The 15,554-nt window shown below is 38.0% G+C and overlaps 1 protein-coding gene across 1 annotated transcript in view; it reads left to right on the top strand.

The window, feature by feature from the left end:
- LOC150104706 (fat-like cadherin-related tumor suppressor homolog) overlaps positions 1-15,554 on the top strand; it is a 573,066-nt gene that overhangs the window by 428,520 nt on the left and 128,992 nt on the right. The window contains exon 22 of the mRNA XM_090395611.1: positions 15,220-15,396. Coding sequence (XP_090251737.1) covers positions 15,220-15,396 — 177 coding nt within the window. The remainder of the gene's footprint in view (positions 1-15,219; positions 15,397-15,554) is intronic.

Genomic DNA, 15,554 nt, shown 5'->3' with positions numbered 1-15,554 from the left:
TTTTTTTTTTTTTTTTTTTTTTTTTTACAGAAGGTGCCCTGAAGGATGTACTTGCAGAGCTGAGATGGACTATTATCATGGAAATGTCAGTTGGGGTTTGATTAAGAATAGCAGCTTGGATTTGATGCCTATTGTTGCATACCATAAGATAATATTTTTTTATATATGCAGTGATTTGAATATTTATTTGGTTATCTTTCATGGTTGGATAAGTGCAGGAAAGAGCAGGAGCATGCAGTAGAAATGAAGGACTTGTGCATGAAACTCCAAGCTTAGCCTTGACAGTGCTTCCCCCCCCCCCCCACATGCACACTATACTTAGACTCCATCCAGCATGACCTGCGAGTATTTACCAGCTGATCAGAAAGCAGCATTATTATGAGGTTCCATTCCATGTACTGGGATGGAATCTCATAATGGAATGGAACCTCATCCCATGTGTTTGCCGATGATGCAAAGTTGAATAGCGCAATAAAAAATCAAGCTGATGTTGAGAGTTTGAAGGATGATTTAAATAGGCTGGCAAAATGGGCAAAAGGTAATGGATGTCAGTTCAATGTGGAAAAGTGTCAAGTTATGCATTTTGGGATTAAAATATTACCAGCTGTGTACTACATTGATGGAACAGTACTCCAAGAGATTGATGCTGCTAGGAACTTAGAGGTGTTGGTGGATAGGGAGATGAAGTTCAGGGGACACATTGCTAAGGTGTCCAAGATTGTACATAGGATTACTTGGTTATTGAGGAACACACTAACATCCAGAAATAAGGAGGTTATTATTCCCCTTTATAAGGCATTGCTACTTCAACATTTGGATTACTGTGCTCAAGTCTGGTCACCTGGATTCCTTGGAGATGAGGAGGTTGTGGAGAGGGTTCAGAGGAGAGTGACTAAGTTGGTGAGTGATGTAAAAAATGCTCTCTACATTGATAGATTGAGAGCTTGTGGATTGCAGAGATAAGTTGATAGGCAGAGAAGAGGGGATATGATAGAAACATTTAAATTACTAAAAGGTTTTCATAAGATTGATGCAGGGGAAATGTTTCAGCTGTGTGATAGTAATGGAAGAACAAGAGGTCATCCCTGGAAATTATGGAAAAGTGTGGTTAACAAGGGTGTGAGAACGAGGTTTTTTGCCTGGAGGGTGGTGAATGAGTGGAATGCATTGCCTAACTCAGTTGTGAGTTCTTCATCTGTAAATGAATTCAAGAAGAGATATGATAGATATTGTTTTGATAGTTTGGGTCTCCTGTGATGAGTCTACTGACTCCATGGAGATACCTGTGATAATAATAATAATAAAAATAATGTACTGTGTAGGAATGGCCAGTGGAAACCAAGCAGTGGCAGGATTTTGAACATTTTTTTTTCCCACTTGGCTATAATATAAATTAAAGATGCCAAGAAATCACATTCTTGGTTTAACCATTTATCCAAGTGTAAGCAAATAAAGTTTTCATGTGAAGTATCTTCACGCCTGTGCTACTTGTATATAGTCTAATGACTTCACATCAATTCCCTCTGTATCCCATAATGCAAACCACACCTCCTTTCAGATGTGTATAATGTTATGCATTATGAGAAAGGCCACTATCCAGACCAGTTTTGATCTTTATTGAGGTCTTATCAATGGGAGTGAGACCAAGAAGACATACCAAGGGATACTCTAGCAATTGATGTGAAGTCATTAGTCTCTGTATACAAGTAGCACAGTTGTGAAGATACTCATATGCAAACTTTGTTTGCTTAACACTTGGATAAAAGATTAAACCAAGTATGTAATTTCTTAGCATCTCTAATTTATATTATAACAAATTGAAAAAAAATTCAACATGTATCTCTGCTATAGAGTATTTTAAGAATGAAATAATACACCTTTTCACTACTTGTATATGGGTAATATATGATATCTGCTTTACTTCAATCTTGGTATCGGAAAATCTATACCCTTGGAGGGTAATGTATAGCAATCTGTAGCCAATGAAGTTCTAACTGAGGCTCGGCTATTGCTGTTACCCTCCTGCCATGATCAGAGCTTTAATAGCTCAATAATACCTTATCCCTACAGTGTCCTCTACAGATAACAGGGAAGATGAAAAGCATTATTGCTTCACCCCTTTAAGCCAGTCCTTATCCTTATAAGGATAAGGATCTTGGTATCACATCCAAGTTTTTTCTAAAGACGTCCACTCACCCCCAATTATTTGGTTCAGCAAGCTGCAGCATATAAGGCAACAGACATTAGATAGAAAGGAATAAGTTATGTATTGTAGTTCTTTCTGTAAAAGATCTACAGACGATCTAATTCTTCGCCAACCAGATGGTAACCTACATTTCTCAGTTTATAGAAAGAAGACTCATACAGGCCATTATATCCATGCGGAATCTCATCACCATCCCAGTCAAAAGGCAAGAACTATTAAAACACTGGTTCATCGGGCCCACTCCTTTTGTTCTACAGACGATCTTTTACAGAAAGAACTACAATACATAACTTCTTCCTTTCTATCTAATGGTTATAAGAATTGCTTCATTAAAAGAACTTTGAGTAGTTTTAATATGTCTTCCTCTTCAAACACAGAGGAAATAACACGCATTACTATCCCTTATGTACAAGGCATCAGTGAACGTATAGCAAAAGTTTTAAAACCACTGAATATTTTTGTTGCCTTTCGACCGTTTAGAAAAATTTCCACCTTTCTCACTTCTCCTAAGGACAAGCTTCCACATCTTAATCATCCAGGTGTCTACCAGATTCCGTGCTCTTGTGGATTATCTTATTTCGGACAAACGGGAAGATCTGCCTCTATTCGGCTAGAAGAACACCAATCTTATATTGAATACTTTAAACCTGAAAAGTCTGGACTTTCTGAATATGCCATCTTCACTAGACACAGAGTTCATTGGAGAAAGACAAGAGTTCTTCTCAAAAGTCAGTTTCTCATGGAACGCCTTTATAAAGAAACATGTGAAATTCTACTTCATTCTCCTAACTTAAACAGATCTGATGGCTTACGTCTATCCCCTTTATGGGAGATAGTACTTTACAAATCAGCTAATCTTTCCTAACTTTTTATTGTATTAATTTTTTTTTTGAAAGTTATTGACCCTTTTAGTTATCTTACACCAGCTACTTAGGTGGCGCTTTTTGGAATTGTCAGTTAGTGTTTAATTTTGAGCTTAATGTACTCATTAAGATGCGTGCGACACACTGGCGAAAATTATACTAATAAATAATCTTTCTACGTGAGTTTTTTTCGTTATTTATTGTGTACCGATATGTCTACTCACGGTTTACCTCTTTTAAAACTGCTCATAAATTTTATCCTCACTGTAACCACAATAGATAGCGGGGAATATGAAAAGCATCTTGCTTCACCCCTAAAGACATAAATGTCAATTGTCAATCTTGGTATCATTTCTGGATCTGGCTCCCACTAATGTGGTGGTTTTCTGTGGCCGGGGGGGGGGGGAGAATTCTATGAAGTGGTCTCAATCACTGCATTACATTAGAAGTCTGCCTATGTTATGACTTCTATTGATAGATTTAGTAGGTACCTTGCCCTGGGAGTTGAGAAGTTGTGGCTGATGGCTTGTGAAGGTTAATGTTTGGCTTAGTGGTGAGTTTTCATCTGCCATTAGGTGAAGCTGAGGCTTCTGCAGGTTTTGTCTGGCAGAACCACTGCTGAGATTAATGGAGTGTACTGAGTTATATATCCTTTGGGTTACTCATTGAGGGTAGAGTGATTTGAAGGATTGCCTGATTTTTGGAGGACCTTTTACTTATACAAAGGTCTTTCTCATAATGCATAGCATCATACACATTTGAAAGGAGGTGTGTTTTGCATTGTGGGATATAGAAGCAGTGGATGTGACAGCCTCTATGTACAAGTAGCACAGTATGAAGATACTTCACATGAAAACTTTGTTTGCTTACACTTGGATAAAGTATTACACCAAGAATATAATTTCTTGGCATCTTTAATTTATAGTGGAAGGATTATTTGTCATTTACGAGGGCTATTCAATAAGCAATAAGACTAATTTTACTGTCGTGAAACCACTCATCGCAATATTAATTTCTGTGGAATAAAGAAATGTTGCTGTCTGTATTAACAAAAGAGGTTGATAAATGGCATATACGGGCTGATGTGCCAGAGTATCATGTGACTAAACGCAAGCTTGTTTTGGCACGACTACAAGCCGCGACCAGTCGTCGAAATGGAAGCGTCCTTGGAACAGCGTGATTATGTGATTAAATTTTGTGTGCGTTTGCAAAAATCGGCATCGGACACTTTTAACATGATATGCAACGCTTTCACAATGAAGCAATGTCGAGGGCAAGTGTTTTTCGCTATCATAAAACTTTTAAGGTAGGAAGGCAAAATGTGGAAGATCTTGAACGTGAGGGAAGACCTTCAACGTCCATCACTGAGACAATGACCAACACAGCAGCGATTATCATCAAGGAGGATCGCAGAGTTACAGTACTCCAGCTGCATGTTGTCCTGAATATTTCTGTGGGAAGTATTCACTCAATCATGGCTGAACATTTGGGACTGAAATGTGTTTGCGCCCGATGGATTCCCAAACTCTTGACACCGGAGCAAATGCAGCATTGAGTGGATGTGTGCACAGAATGGAAAGAAAGAAAGACTGGAACAAGAAGGCAACAACTTCTTAAAACGCATCATTACAGCAGATGAAGCTTGGTTGTATCACTGACCCTACAATGAAACAACAAAGCAGTGAATGGAAGCATCCGTCTTCGCCTACCCCCAAGAAAGCAAAAACTGTAAAATCGGCTGGTAAAATTATGACCATAATGTTTTTTGACTACGAAGGCATTGTTTACCAACACGCTGTAGAACCCGGGAATACTGTAAACGGCTCATACTGTGAGGATGTTTTACGGAGAATGGTACAGCACGTCAAAAGGAAGCTTCCATTGCTGAAGAATGGCTTCTTATTGCACCACGATAATGCAAGGCCACATACTGCTGGTTGTGTAGTGGACGTTTTGCAGAAGAATAACATGGATATCCTACCACACCCTCGATACAGTCGTGATCTCGCACCGGATCACGACTGTATGGAGTAAAAGCTGCAGAGGCAGTTTTGAAAGAACTCTCAAAAAACGGACTTTCACATGTGTTTAAGAAGTGGACGCAACGTTGGGACAAATGCATCGCGTCTCACGGTAGTTACTTCGAAAAAGACCATGTAAATGATGACGATTAAAGGTAATCTGTTTTCTGTATAAATATAGTCTTATAACTTATTGAACAGCCTCCGTAATTCAGGAAGAAGTAATAACCATTGGGTTCTATCCCATGTACTATTTGGTGACGGCCATCAAAAGCCACTTAACATGTTATTTATTAATAACAGTGTGATCCAAGGTCATTGCCTGCATGTATATGAAATGAAAGTAAGGGAGGACAAATTGAGGACTGTACTCTGGAGACAAAACATGACAGTAGCTACTTGAAGATACCAATGAGAATTCCATTGATGAAAACAGATTATGCTATGCCAAGGAAAGGTGGGGTTGATGTGATGAGAAGAGGCTATACGTTGTGCTTTACCTGTCCTTTAATGGTCCAGTATGATTTAATATATAATTGATGATATCATTAATGATCTTAGAAAGTAGTATCTAATTATTTTTTATGTTCATCTCATTCACAAGAGTTTGTTTGGTCGAGAGCAGCAGAAGAGTGAATGAATGAGGAAGAAGAGCTTATATTTCAATAGATTTAGTAAAAAGTGGGGGAATTATTGATGCCAGTCAAATGAACAGCTACCACAGAAGTATTTATAGATGATGCATACAGTGGAAAATGTCTGTGTGAGAGTGAGTGGAGTGAATTTAGAACAGATGGATCATTAATTGACTTAATTGTTCTTTTCTATACTAAATTTAGTATGTTTAGGGAGCTCTTAGTGACACCACCTGAAATATGGGAACAGTATGCATGGGTGGTCAGTTATGTTATTTGTATTAAGTTAATAATTATTAACTTTTAGAAGTAAAGTAATTTTATTTGGCTAATCAGTCAAATGAAATTACAACATATTTTAGGTGGTAGATGAATTTCATTGCCTGGTGGGAGGCTTCCTCACTTATTGGAGGCCTGAAGTGGAAAGTGGCTTGAAAAAAGTTCCATGTTTGGTGTCTAGCACAGGATTTTCACACTGTGTAAAAATAGTTTAAAAAAAAGAAAAATCCTTAGCCTACTCACAGTGCTCGTGTACTATAGACTAATTACCTATCATGATTGTTGACTGTTGACTTTTATGGCAAGATGGACATCAGTCCCTAGGACTTTTATCCCTTTGTCGCTAATTTATTTTTTTAGAGAGAGATTTTTGAACACCTGGCTTGCCCAAATTAGGGCTGTGTAGTCTTTTAAATCGGTGATCAGAACTGCCTTCGGGCGTTTGTGTTTCCATCTGTCATTTTCATCGTAATTTGGTGATTCTCGAATGAGATAGTTGGGATGGAGGGATCTCAGAGTAAAGTACTTGGTAGTTGTCTGGATGAGAAACTTAGGTATATCTGGTAAGTTTCCGTCATGGTGTAGGAGAGTATTCCTTACAAACCATGGGGTGTCAAAGATCATTCTGGGGCACCTATTCTGGAGTATCTGAAGTCTTTTGATGTTGCTAGGGGAGGTGTGGCTCCACGCTGGTGATCCATACATTAGTATGGGTCTAATGACTGCTTTGTATATTCTCAGTTTTTTTTCTGTACTGACTTTGCTTCTTCAGTTAAGTAGAGGGTAGAGTTGGCCTATTGCTGAGTTGGCTTTGTTGCAGACATGTGAGATGTGGGGATTGAAGCTGAGTCAGTTATCTGGTTTGATTCCCAGGTATTTTACTTCTTTTTGCCAAGGAATATCAGTGTTGAACATAGTGACTGCTCCGTGGTGGGTTGCATTCTTTTTTGTAAAGAGTATGGCCGTGCTCTTGTCTGCGTTGACGTCTATCCTCCCTTTTTGAAACCATTTTTCAAGATTTGTTGCTGCATTTTGTAGTCGTTGTGTGGCTATATGTGGCCTGAGCGATCTAGCTAGTATCGCCATGATGGTTGATGGAGTGTTTGGGACATCTGAAATGTAAATATTGAAGAGTAGTGGGGATAGAAGTGAGCCTTGTGGGACACCTGCTGTGATTCTTCTTGCAGTGGATCTGGGCCACACAACCTAACTTGAAACTTTCGGTCTTTCAGATAAGAGTCTATGATTTTGATGAGGTTTAGTGAGTATTTTGCAGTTATTAGTTTGTGGATGAGGCCTTTGTGCCACACTTTATCGAAGGCTTTTGCCACTTCCAGGAAGATTGCACCTACATGTTGTTTCCAACTGAATCCGGTAATTATGTATTCTATAAGTCTGTAAACCTGTTGAGTTGTGCAGTGACCTGTACGAAATCCAAATTGTTTGTTAGGTATTAGATCTAGTTTGTCCGTTTCGTCTTGTAGGCGTTTTAGCATTACTTTTTCTGCTATTTTCCCCAGTCCTGACAAGAGGGTGATAGGTCTGTAATTCTGGGGGAACTGAGGTACTTTCTCCGGCTTATGAATTAGGATTATATCTGCCTGCTTCCAGTGAGTGAGGAAGTAGTTGAATCTTAGCATCGCATTGATGATAGCCACTAGATGCATTATTGTTTTGTGAGGGAGTGCTTTTATAATTTTGTTTGAAATCTGATCAGGACCTGGTGCTTTACTGTTGTTAAGGTTCTTGATGATTTGGTATATTTCCTTTGGTGTAGTATAGCTTACGTTGTCGGCTGGTGGAATGATGAAGTGCACAGCGTACTTCTGTGGATTTTTTCGATGAAGCACAAGTCCGCATGAGTGTAGTTTGGTTGAAATTGCAGCTCCAGGGCATCTGCAAAGGCTTCTGCTTTCTCATCGTCTCGGTAGACTATGCCTCTTTCTCCATGGACTGGTTGTATGTTGGAGTGATCTCTGCGAAGGGCTTTAGTCATTTTCCATAATGAGTTATCTTCTTCGGTGTTTAAGGAGCTTAGTTTTCTCTCCCATAGTTGATTCTTATGGTCTTTGATTGCATATCAGACTAGGTTTGTTGCCCTGTTTAGCTCTTGTTTATCCTGGGGTAATAGTGTTGCATGGTATCGAAGTCTGATCCTGTTTTTGTTGCAGATAAGCTTTAGAATCTCTTCTGGGAGCAGGTTGGCTTGAGCAGGAGTGGTAATGGTGGAGGCTGTTGCTAGTCCAGCTGGGATTGTGTTTTCCAATTTATTGATCGCTATGTCTACTTCTTTGGGCGAGGAGATGGTTGAGACTGGGCCTGTGATGTTGTAGAGAGTTGCGTTGAGCTTCTTGAAATTTGTGTAGGATTGACCGGGGATGATTTCTGCTTCCCCGCCTAGGCTAAGAAGAACCGGATTGTGGTCGGGGCTAAGATTATTAACAACCTGTAACTAGAATTGGTGCAGGGTGTTCCTGAAAATGGCTATATCCAGCACGTCAGGTTTGCCCAGTGGTCCGTAGTGTATTGGTTCAACAGGACCTGCTATGGTGATGTTTCTTGTCATAGCGAATTTGTGTAGGCTCTTCCCATTATTGTTGGTGTTTCTACTGTTCCACGCAGGATGTTTTGCATTTAGGTCTCCCGCAACTATTGTTGATTCGTTTGTGTCAAGGAGCTGGGAGAGGTGCGAGGCTAGGAGTGGTTTGCCTGGAGATGTAGACTAAATATAGTTTTAGACTACCTGTGTTGTTGATGTATATCTCAATTCCAGTTTCTTCCAGGTTTGTAGTTGTTGTTTTCTTGATCTCATTGTATCTTATGCTTTTTTTTCCGACAAAGATAGCTGTTCCGCCCCCCCCCCCTCTGCCGTTGAGCCTGTCTGTCCTAAGTAGTGTGTAGTACCTTATTTTGGGGTTGTCGCAAGGTCAAAGGTGTGTCTCGTTGACTAAAAGGATGTCTATTTTATATTGTTCAGTAAATTCTTCTAGTTCTAGGAGATTGCTGTTTAGTCCATTAGCATTCCAATATACGATCTTTATTGAGTTAGCTGTGGTAACCGTGTTATCCATTAATCATGGAGAAGATGACTTGTGTGTTCTTGAGGAATTTGTTGGTGTTGGCCTGATTGGGATTTGTTTTGCTAAAGGCCGTTAACATCTCTCCTAGAGCTAGGATTGCTGCGGGGTTTTGGTTGCAAGATGTCGGTTTGTTACTTGTAGAGACTGCAGATGCGTATGATTTCTCGGGAGTAACAGCCCGCATTTTGATTTCTGGTGTAGGTTGTGTGGCTTGCTTCTGAGTAGGCGGGGGTAGAGCCTCTCTAGTCTTCTGCAGGTTAGATGGGTGGAGTGAACATCCCTTGTAGTTGGCTGGGTGTGGGCCGCCACAGTTTGCACACTTAGCGGGTGTAGTTCGCAGCTTAATGCAAGTGTGTGAGAGATGGTTGTCACCGCACTTAACGCACTTGTAATTTGCTTTACATAGTTTTTGTGCATGCCCATATTTTTGGCAGTGATGGCATTGACCGGCTGAAGCCTTTCTTCTGAGAGGTTGGGTCTTGATGACTAAGCTGCAGACTATCTTAAGGTCATAAATTTCTCTATGGTCTTTACTGATCTTGACTAAGACCAGAGGCATGGGACACTTGTCTGCTTGGTACATTTGCAAAATCTTAATTGGATCTAGGCCTTGTGATCTCAGGTCAGTAGCTATTTTTTCTTCAGCTGGTATGGTTTAATCCAGACCTCTGATGACTACTTTTAGATTTTTTTCACTCTTAAGCTGAAAGGTGTGATATGGGACTTTCAGTTCGTCCATAAGTCTGGTGAGCCGGCGGTAGTCCGAAGTTCCTTCTGGTTGAATCCGGATTCCTTCATCTGTACTCTTGGCTGATGTAAATTTGATGTTTGTATTCTTCATTGTCTCCGCAATTAAATACCATTTTTCTTTTGTTCTTAAAATTACTGGTGGAATCCTCTCTTTGGGTTGTGCCCTGGAGTCAGTTTCTATTCTTTCATCAGGTTGTGCTGTTAAGTCCATTGGAGCTGTTCTTTCCAAGGGTTGAGGTATTATTTCAGGTTCTGCAGCTGGCGACTCCTTCTTGCACTTCTTTCTGCTGATAACCTGATACGCTATGGCAGTGGTTCTCAAAGGGTGTGCCAGGGTGCACTGGTGCGCCCTAGAAGATTTCCAGGTGCACCCTGTGGTATTCCAGAGAAATATGTGTCCAGATATAAAAATAAATATAGTTACTCTATTATACCTTTTCATTACGGATATACTGCTCTTTTTGTAACACATCATTATTATGTTAATTAACAGCGGTTTTTCTTGCAAAGAGAACAAGAATATGGTGTATTCTTGTTGTGTATATTACTTATTTTAAAAGTGTTGGAAGTGGATGTTATATGCATATTACTTATTTTCAGATAAATACACCCAAATAAAATGGATAGATTTCTCAAATAGAAGTGTGATATTGAAGAATCAGATTCTGGAAGTGAGCAAAAGTTAAGTGCAAGTGAGAAAGCAAAATCGCAGCCTGCTCGCAAATATAATGAAAGTTATTTAAGCTTTAGTTTCACTTGGACCAGAAGTGAAGATCATCCTTTGCCACTATGTTTAGTATGTGGATGTAAAATGGCAAATGAATCATTGCTTCCTAGTAAATTGAGTAAACATTATAAAACTATACACTCTAATTTACAAGATAAATCTGTAAGTTTTTTCAAGAGATTGTCTGAACAGCAAACAAAAGCGGCAAATTCTTTTAAAAGTATAATGACTGTGTATGATAAAGCTCAAATCGCTTCTTATCAAGTCTCAGAACTGATAGCAAAAAATATGAAAGATCATACTTTAGGTGAGTCATTTGTTTTGCCTGCATGCAAAAAAATGGTCATGACAATGCTAGGAAATGAAGCAGCAATGAAAATAAGCAAGATTCCTCTGTCCAACAATACAGTTCACAGGCGTACTATAGAAATGTCTTCTGATATCGAGAAAAATGTATACAGTAATAAACTTCAGTATTCAAATTTTGCATTGCAAGTTGATGAGTCAACAGACATTATCAACAAGGTGCAACTCTTAGCATTCGTCCGTTTTATTAATGAAGATCAAATAGTAAATCAGTTTCTTTTTTGCAAAGAATTAAGTGTGTCTACAAAAGGTGAGGACGTTTTTAACATTTTGAATAGGTATCTTGATAAATGGCAGTTAACATGGAAGTCATGTGTATGCATTTGTACAGATGGAGCCCCTTCCATGGTAGGCAGTGTTAAGGGCCTTACATCTTTTGTAAAAAAAACAAAATGAGAATGTTATCGTAACTCACTGCTTTCTTCATAGGGAGGCCTTGATGGCAAAAACATTGGGAGAAAAATTAAGAGAAGTTTTAGATCAAGTTGTTCAGATGGTAAACTTTATTAAAACAAGACCTGTCAAATCGCGTTTATTCGAAAAGCTTTGTATCGATCTGGATTCACAACACTGACGGCTGCTTTTACACACTGAGGTGAGATGGCTGTCAAGGGGGAAAAGTACTTACCCGTGTAAACGAGCTACGACAAGAACTTCTTGCATTTTTTGAAGAGATGAAACAATTACATTTTTGTAACCTCCTTCGGTGCGAATTTTGGATTGCCAGGTTACAGTATTTGGCTGATATATTTCAGCAGCTCAATATTTTGAATACTAGCATGCAAGGGAAAGAAGAAAATATTCTCATCCACTGGCAAAATTAAAGCGTTTCAGAGAAAACTACAGATTTGGAAAAGAAAAGCTGTTGAAGGTAATTTGGAAATGTTTCCATTGGTAAGTAACACTTGCATAAATGAAACACTTCCAATAATAGTTGAACATTTAACAAGTTTAGAAGAAAAATTGAGTTCTTATTTACCATCACTTAGCACTGAACAATGCGATTGGATTAGAAACCCATTTATGGAAACTTCAAGTGATTTTGGTTTAACATTAACAGAAGAAGAAGAACTGGCAGCTATATCCACTGATCGTCGATTGATGATTAAACATGAGGAATTGTCTCTTGAAGCCTTTTGGATTTCTATAAAAGAAGAATATGTGTCAATATCTAAAAAAGCTATGAACATTTTACTACAATTTTCAACATCATATTTATGTGAATTAGGATTTTCTACTCTCACCACAATTAAATGTAAAAAAGAGAGGAACTCTTCAATGTATTGACGAGGAAATGAGAGTTTGCCTTTCAAATATATGCCCAAACATTGAAGCAATTGCTAGGACACATCAGGCTCATGTTTCTCATAAACACAAGAATGAATAAACTTAAGGTATGTTTCGTTTTTTTTTTTTTTATCGCATTATTTTTTTTCTGTAATATTTGACTTAATTATTATAACATATTTCTCAGAAATTTGTATATAGTGCACCTACAATTATTTGTAGGATTTTAAATGTGGCCCGACTTCAAAAAGTTTGAGAACCACTGCTCTCTAGAGTCATCTGAGTCCACTAGGGGCTGGTCAATAACTGGCAACATAATCTCCCTGGTGTTATCTTGAGAAGTGCTGGGGAGAGGGCCACGGGATTGGTAGTCATCTGATTCAACCTCTACTATTTGGTGTATTGCTACCTTTCCTGGCCATTTTCTTTGCAACAGGCCACCTGCATGCTTGTAGACTGCCAATAACTGCTTGAAGTCTAGCTCATCATATGGAGTGTCCATAATTTGGCTTAATTTGTGATTAGAAGAGAGGACAGAGGTTGCTCAGGTGTCCCGAGCAACTTGCAAGTAATCCTGTGGATTTGAGGGTCCACTAGCAAATCCCATAGACACGCGTAATGTAGGTGTCTACCAGCAAAACTGACAAATCCTAGACTTATGTGAGAGTCTACCAGCTAAATTATACGTAATTGCAAAAATAGTCACAAATCGAAGAAAGCTTACCTCTAAATATCACTGCTACTTGATTGCGAATTCATAGCTTTGCCCTGCCTATCATGAGTGAGAGTTTATATATGTGTGTGTGTGTGTGTGTGTGTGTGTGTGTGTGTGTGTGTGTGTGTGTGTGTGTGTGTGTGAGTCAGTTAATGATTTAAGCATTCAGAAAAATGGGGATTTCTATTTTTTTCAAGCATTACTTTACCTTTAAAGTTAATAGTTTGAACCAGCGACATTCTAGAGTGAGAAAAAACATGTCGGAATCCATAGCAAGGATTTCAAGTTAAAATCTATATTTGCTAAGGGGGTATAATCATGTCACTGAATAAAGGAACATGTTTTTAACAAGTTAATGTTTCTACAATTACTTAGTTTTGTAGTGCAAATGCAGAGAAGTTTCAATAGATGAAAAGTAAGAAGCGAATGAAGAATCCCTGAGAGCCGAGCCAAAAGTGTTGTCATCAGCTGCATAAAATGATTAAGTAGATGGATTATCAATGGAAGTAATGAGTGCTTCTTCAGTAAATGAATTCAGTAAGAGGTATGATAAGTGCTATTTGTGTTGAATTAACTCCCTAAAATGACTCTACTGATTCATGGAGTTTGACAAGCTTCATAATACTTGTCAAACATTCTTAATGATAATTGACAATGTCAAGCTTCATAATGATAATTGTGCCAGTCTGTTCAAACTGCGTTGCAGGAATGCCATTTATTCTGTCCAACTTAGCATCATTATCAGGCAAATGGATATCACCCTCCAGACCATTCCTAGCACCTTTATTATCCTAGACTTTGCTGTGCTATATGCTATGTATTTTGTGAACTACTATCAATCAGCTGCTTGGCTATTCATGCAACTAGTTTCCCTTCCAATCATATCAGTTAATGCCTTTGCAAACCCCATTAATATTTCAGCATATCCACTTCACTTGTCTGATTCGTGTAACTTCATGTGTAACAAAGTTGCCGTGTAACTGTACAAATTTGTTTAAGCCTATATTTGGAATATTCTGAAAGATAAGTTTCATGTAGCTCCCAGCATAGGACAATAAACAAAACGGAGTTGAACTCCAAAAGACTTCTGTTTCTGTCTCACATATGCAGGATACAAAGGCTTTATGGTAATGGAGCTACCCTTTTTTTACCAACATACAGGCTTAAGATTAATGGATTATTTATTAATTAGCATGTTTAAATTTCAAAGAGTGATAATTTCAACATACCTGGATAATATGAAGATCAGGATGATAGTGATATATTTAACAAATTTTAATTCCATTAATCTTAAGCCTAGAGGTTCGTAAAAAGGAGTAGCTCCATTACTGTAAAGCCTTTTTGTTGTGAATAGGTTTAGGTGTTAGATGTTATTCATCTCTGCTTTTCCATGCTTTTAGTATTACATAATACTAAAACAATAAAAACAATATTTATTAACTGGCTATATCACTGGATTCCAAACTAGCATCTTTAAACATATCTATTTGTTATAATACACAAGTGAAAATGAGTATATAGAACAGTTTGCATTGTAATGGAGAGAAGACCCAAAGTGCTAGTTTTGCACCCTCTAATGTTGTGTGTATATATATATGATTTTTTTTCTTATTTATTGTTCTTGGGCTGGAGTTGAACTCCAAAAGACTTCTGTTTCTGTCTCACATATGTAGGACACATCTGACAAGATAAGTAAAACATTCAAACCCTATTTCAAACTAACAACCCTGATTCACTTGCTAAAGGACAAACTCCGTCCTCTGTCGCATGCTGGAGGGTATGAAATGCATTGTAACTGTAACATGGTCTACTATGGACAGAAATGAAGACCCATTAACATCCTTCTTTGACAACACAAGAAATACATTTGCTAACATCACTACAGCAAGTCAGGACTGAATGACGATGCTTTGGACAACTCTTCACACAGGATTAGATGGAAGAAATCGAGCAAAATAAGCCAGTTTATAAATATCCTTTTTATTAGTTATTGTTTTGGTGTGGCATAATACCATTAACCACCTTAATGGCCATTATGGATCAAATGATCCTCATATGCTTCGTATCCATCATATATTTCAATGTAATATCAATGGTATTACAATTTTAAAATGTACTTCGCATCCATGATAACCTTGATGTCTATAGACGTCTTGGCCGGTAATATGGTTAAAAAGCAGATGAATCACTGATATGATTCCATTATATGACTGTGTCATTAATTTGGATCATCTACAAAACATTTTTTTATTAGTAATTTTTATTAATGTGAAAATGTTTTTATATGTAGGTTCTCACTGTCAATCAGTAGTCAATGAATGTGCAAGAAAGCCATGCCCTTCACATCAGATATGCAAATCTGATTCTACACAACTGGGATACAAGTGCCACTGTCCAGCAGGCAAAGCTGGTATTCACTGTGATAGAGATAAAATTAAAGTATGCAATGGAAACATTTGCTATGAAGGTAACTTATTTCTTCTGTGATTTAAATTCATATTTATATTATTATTGTATTGCTATAAAGTCTATTTGCATTCATTACCATTAGTTTCATTTTTTATAAATTCTTAGTTTTAAAAAAAAATTTTACCTTCTCTGACTTTTTGTTCAGCATGTCATTTC

This window comes from Typopeltis vanoorti, chromosome 7 (genome assembly GCF_054136105.1).
Source record: "Typopeltis vanoorti isolate ZY-2024b chromosome 7, IOZ_Tvanoo_1.0, whole genome shotgun sequence".
NCBI lineage: Eukaryota > Metazoa > Arthropoda > Arachnida > Uropygi > Thelyphonidae > Typopeltis > Typopeltis vanoorti.
The sequence above is the reverse complement of the archived record's forward strand: the minus strand, read 5'-3'. Positions and strand labels throughout refer to the sequence as shown.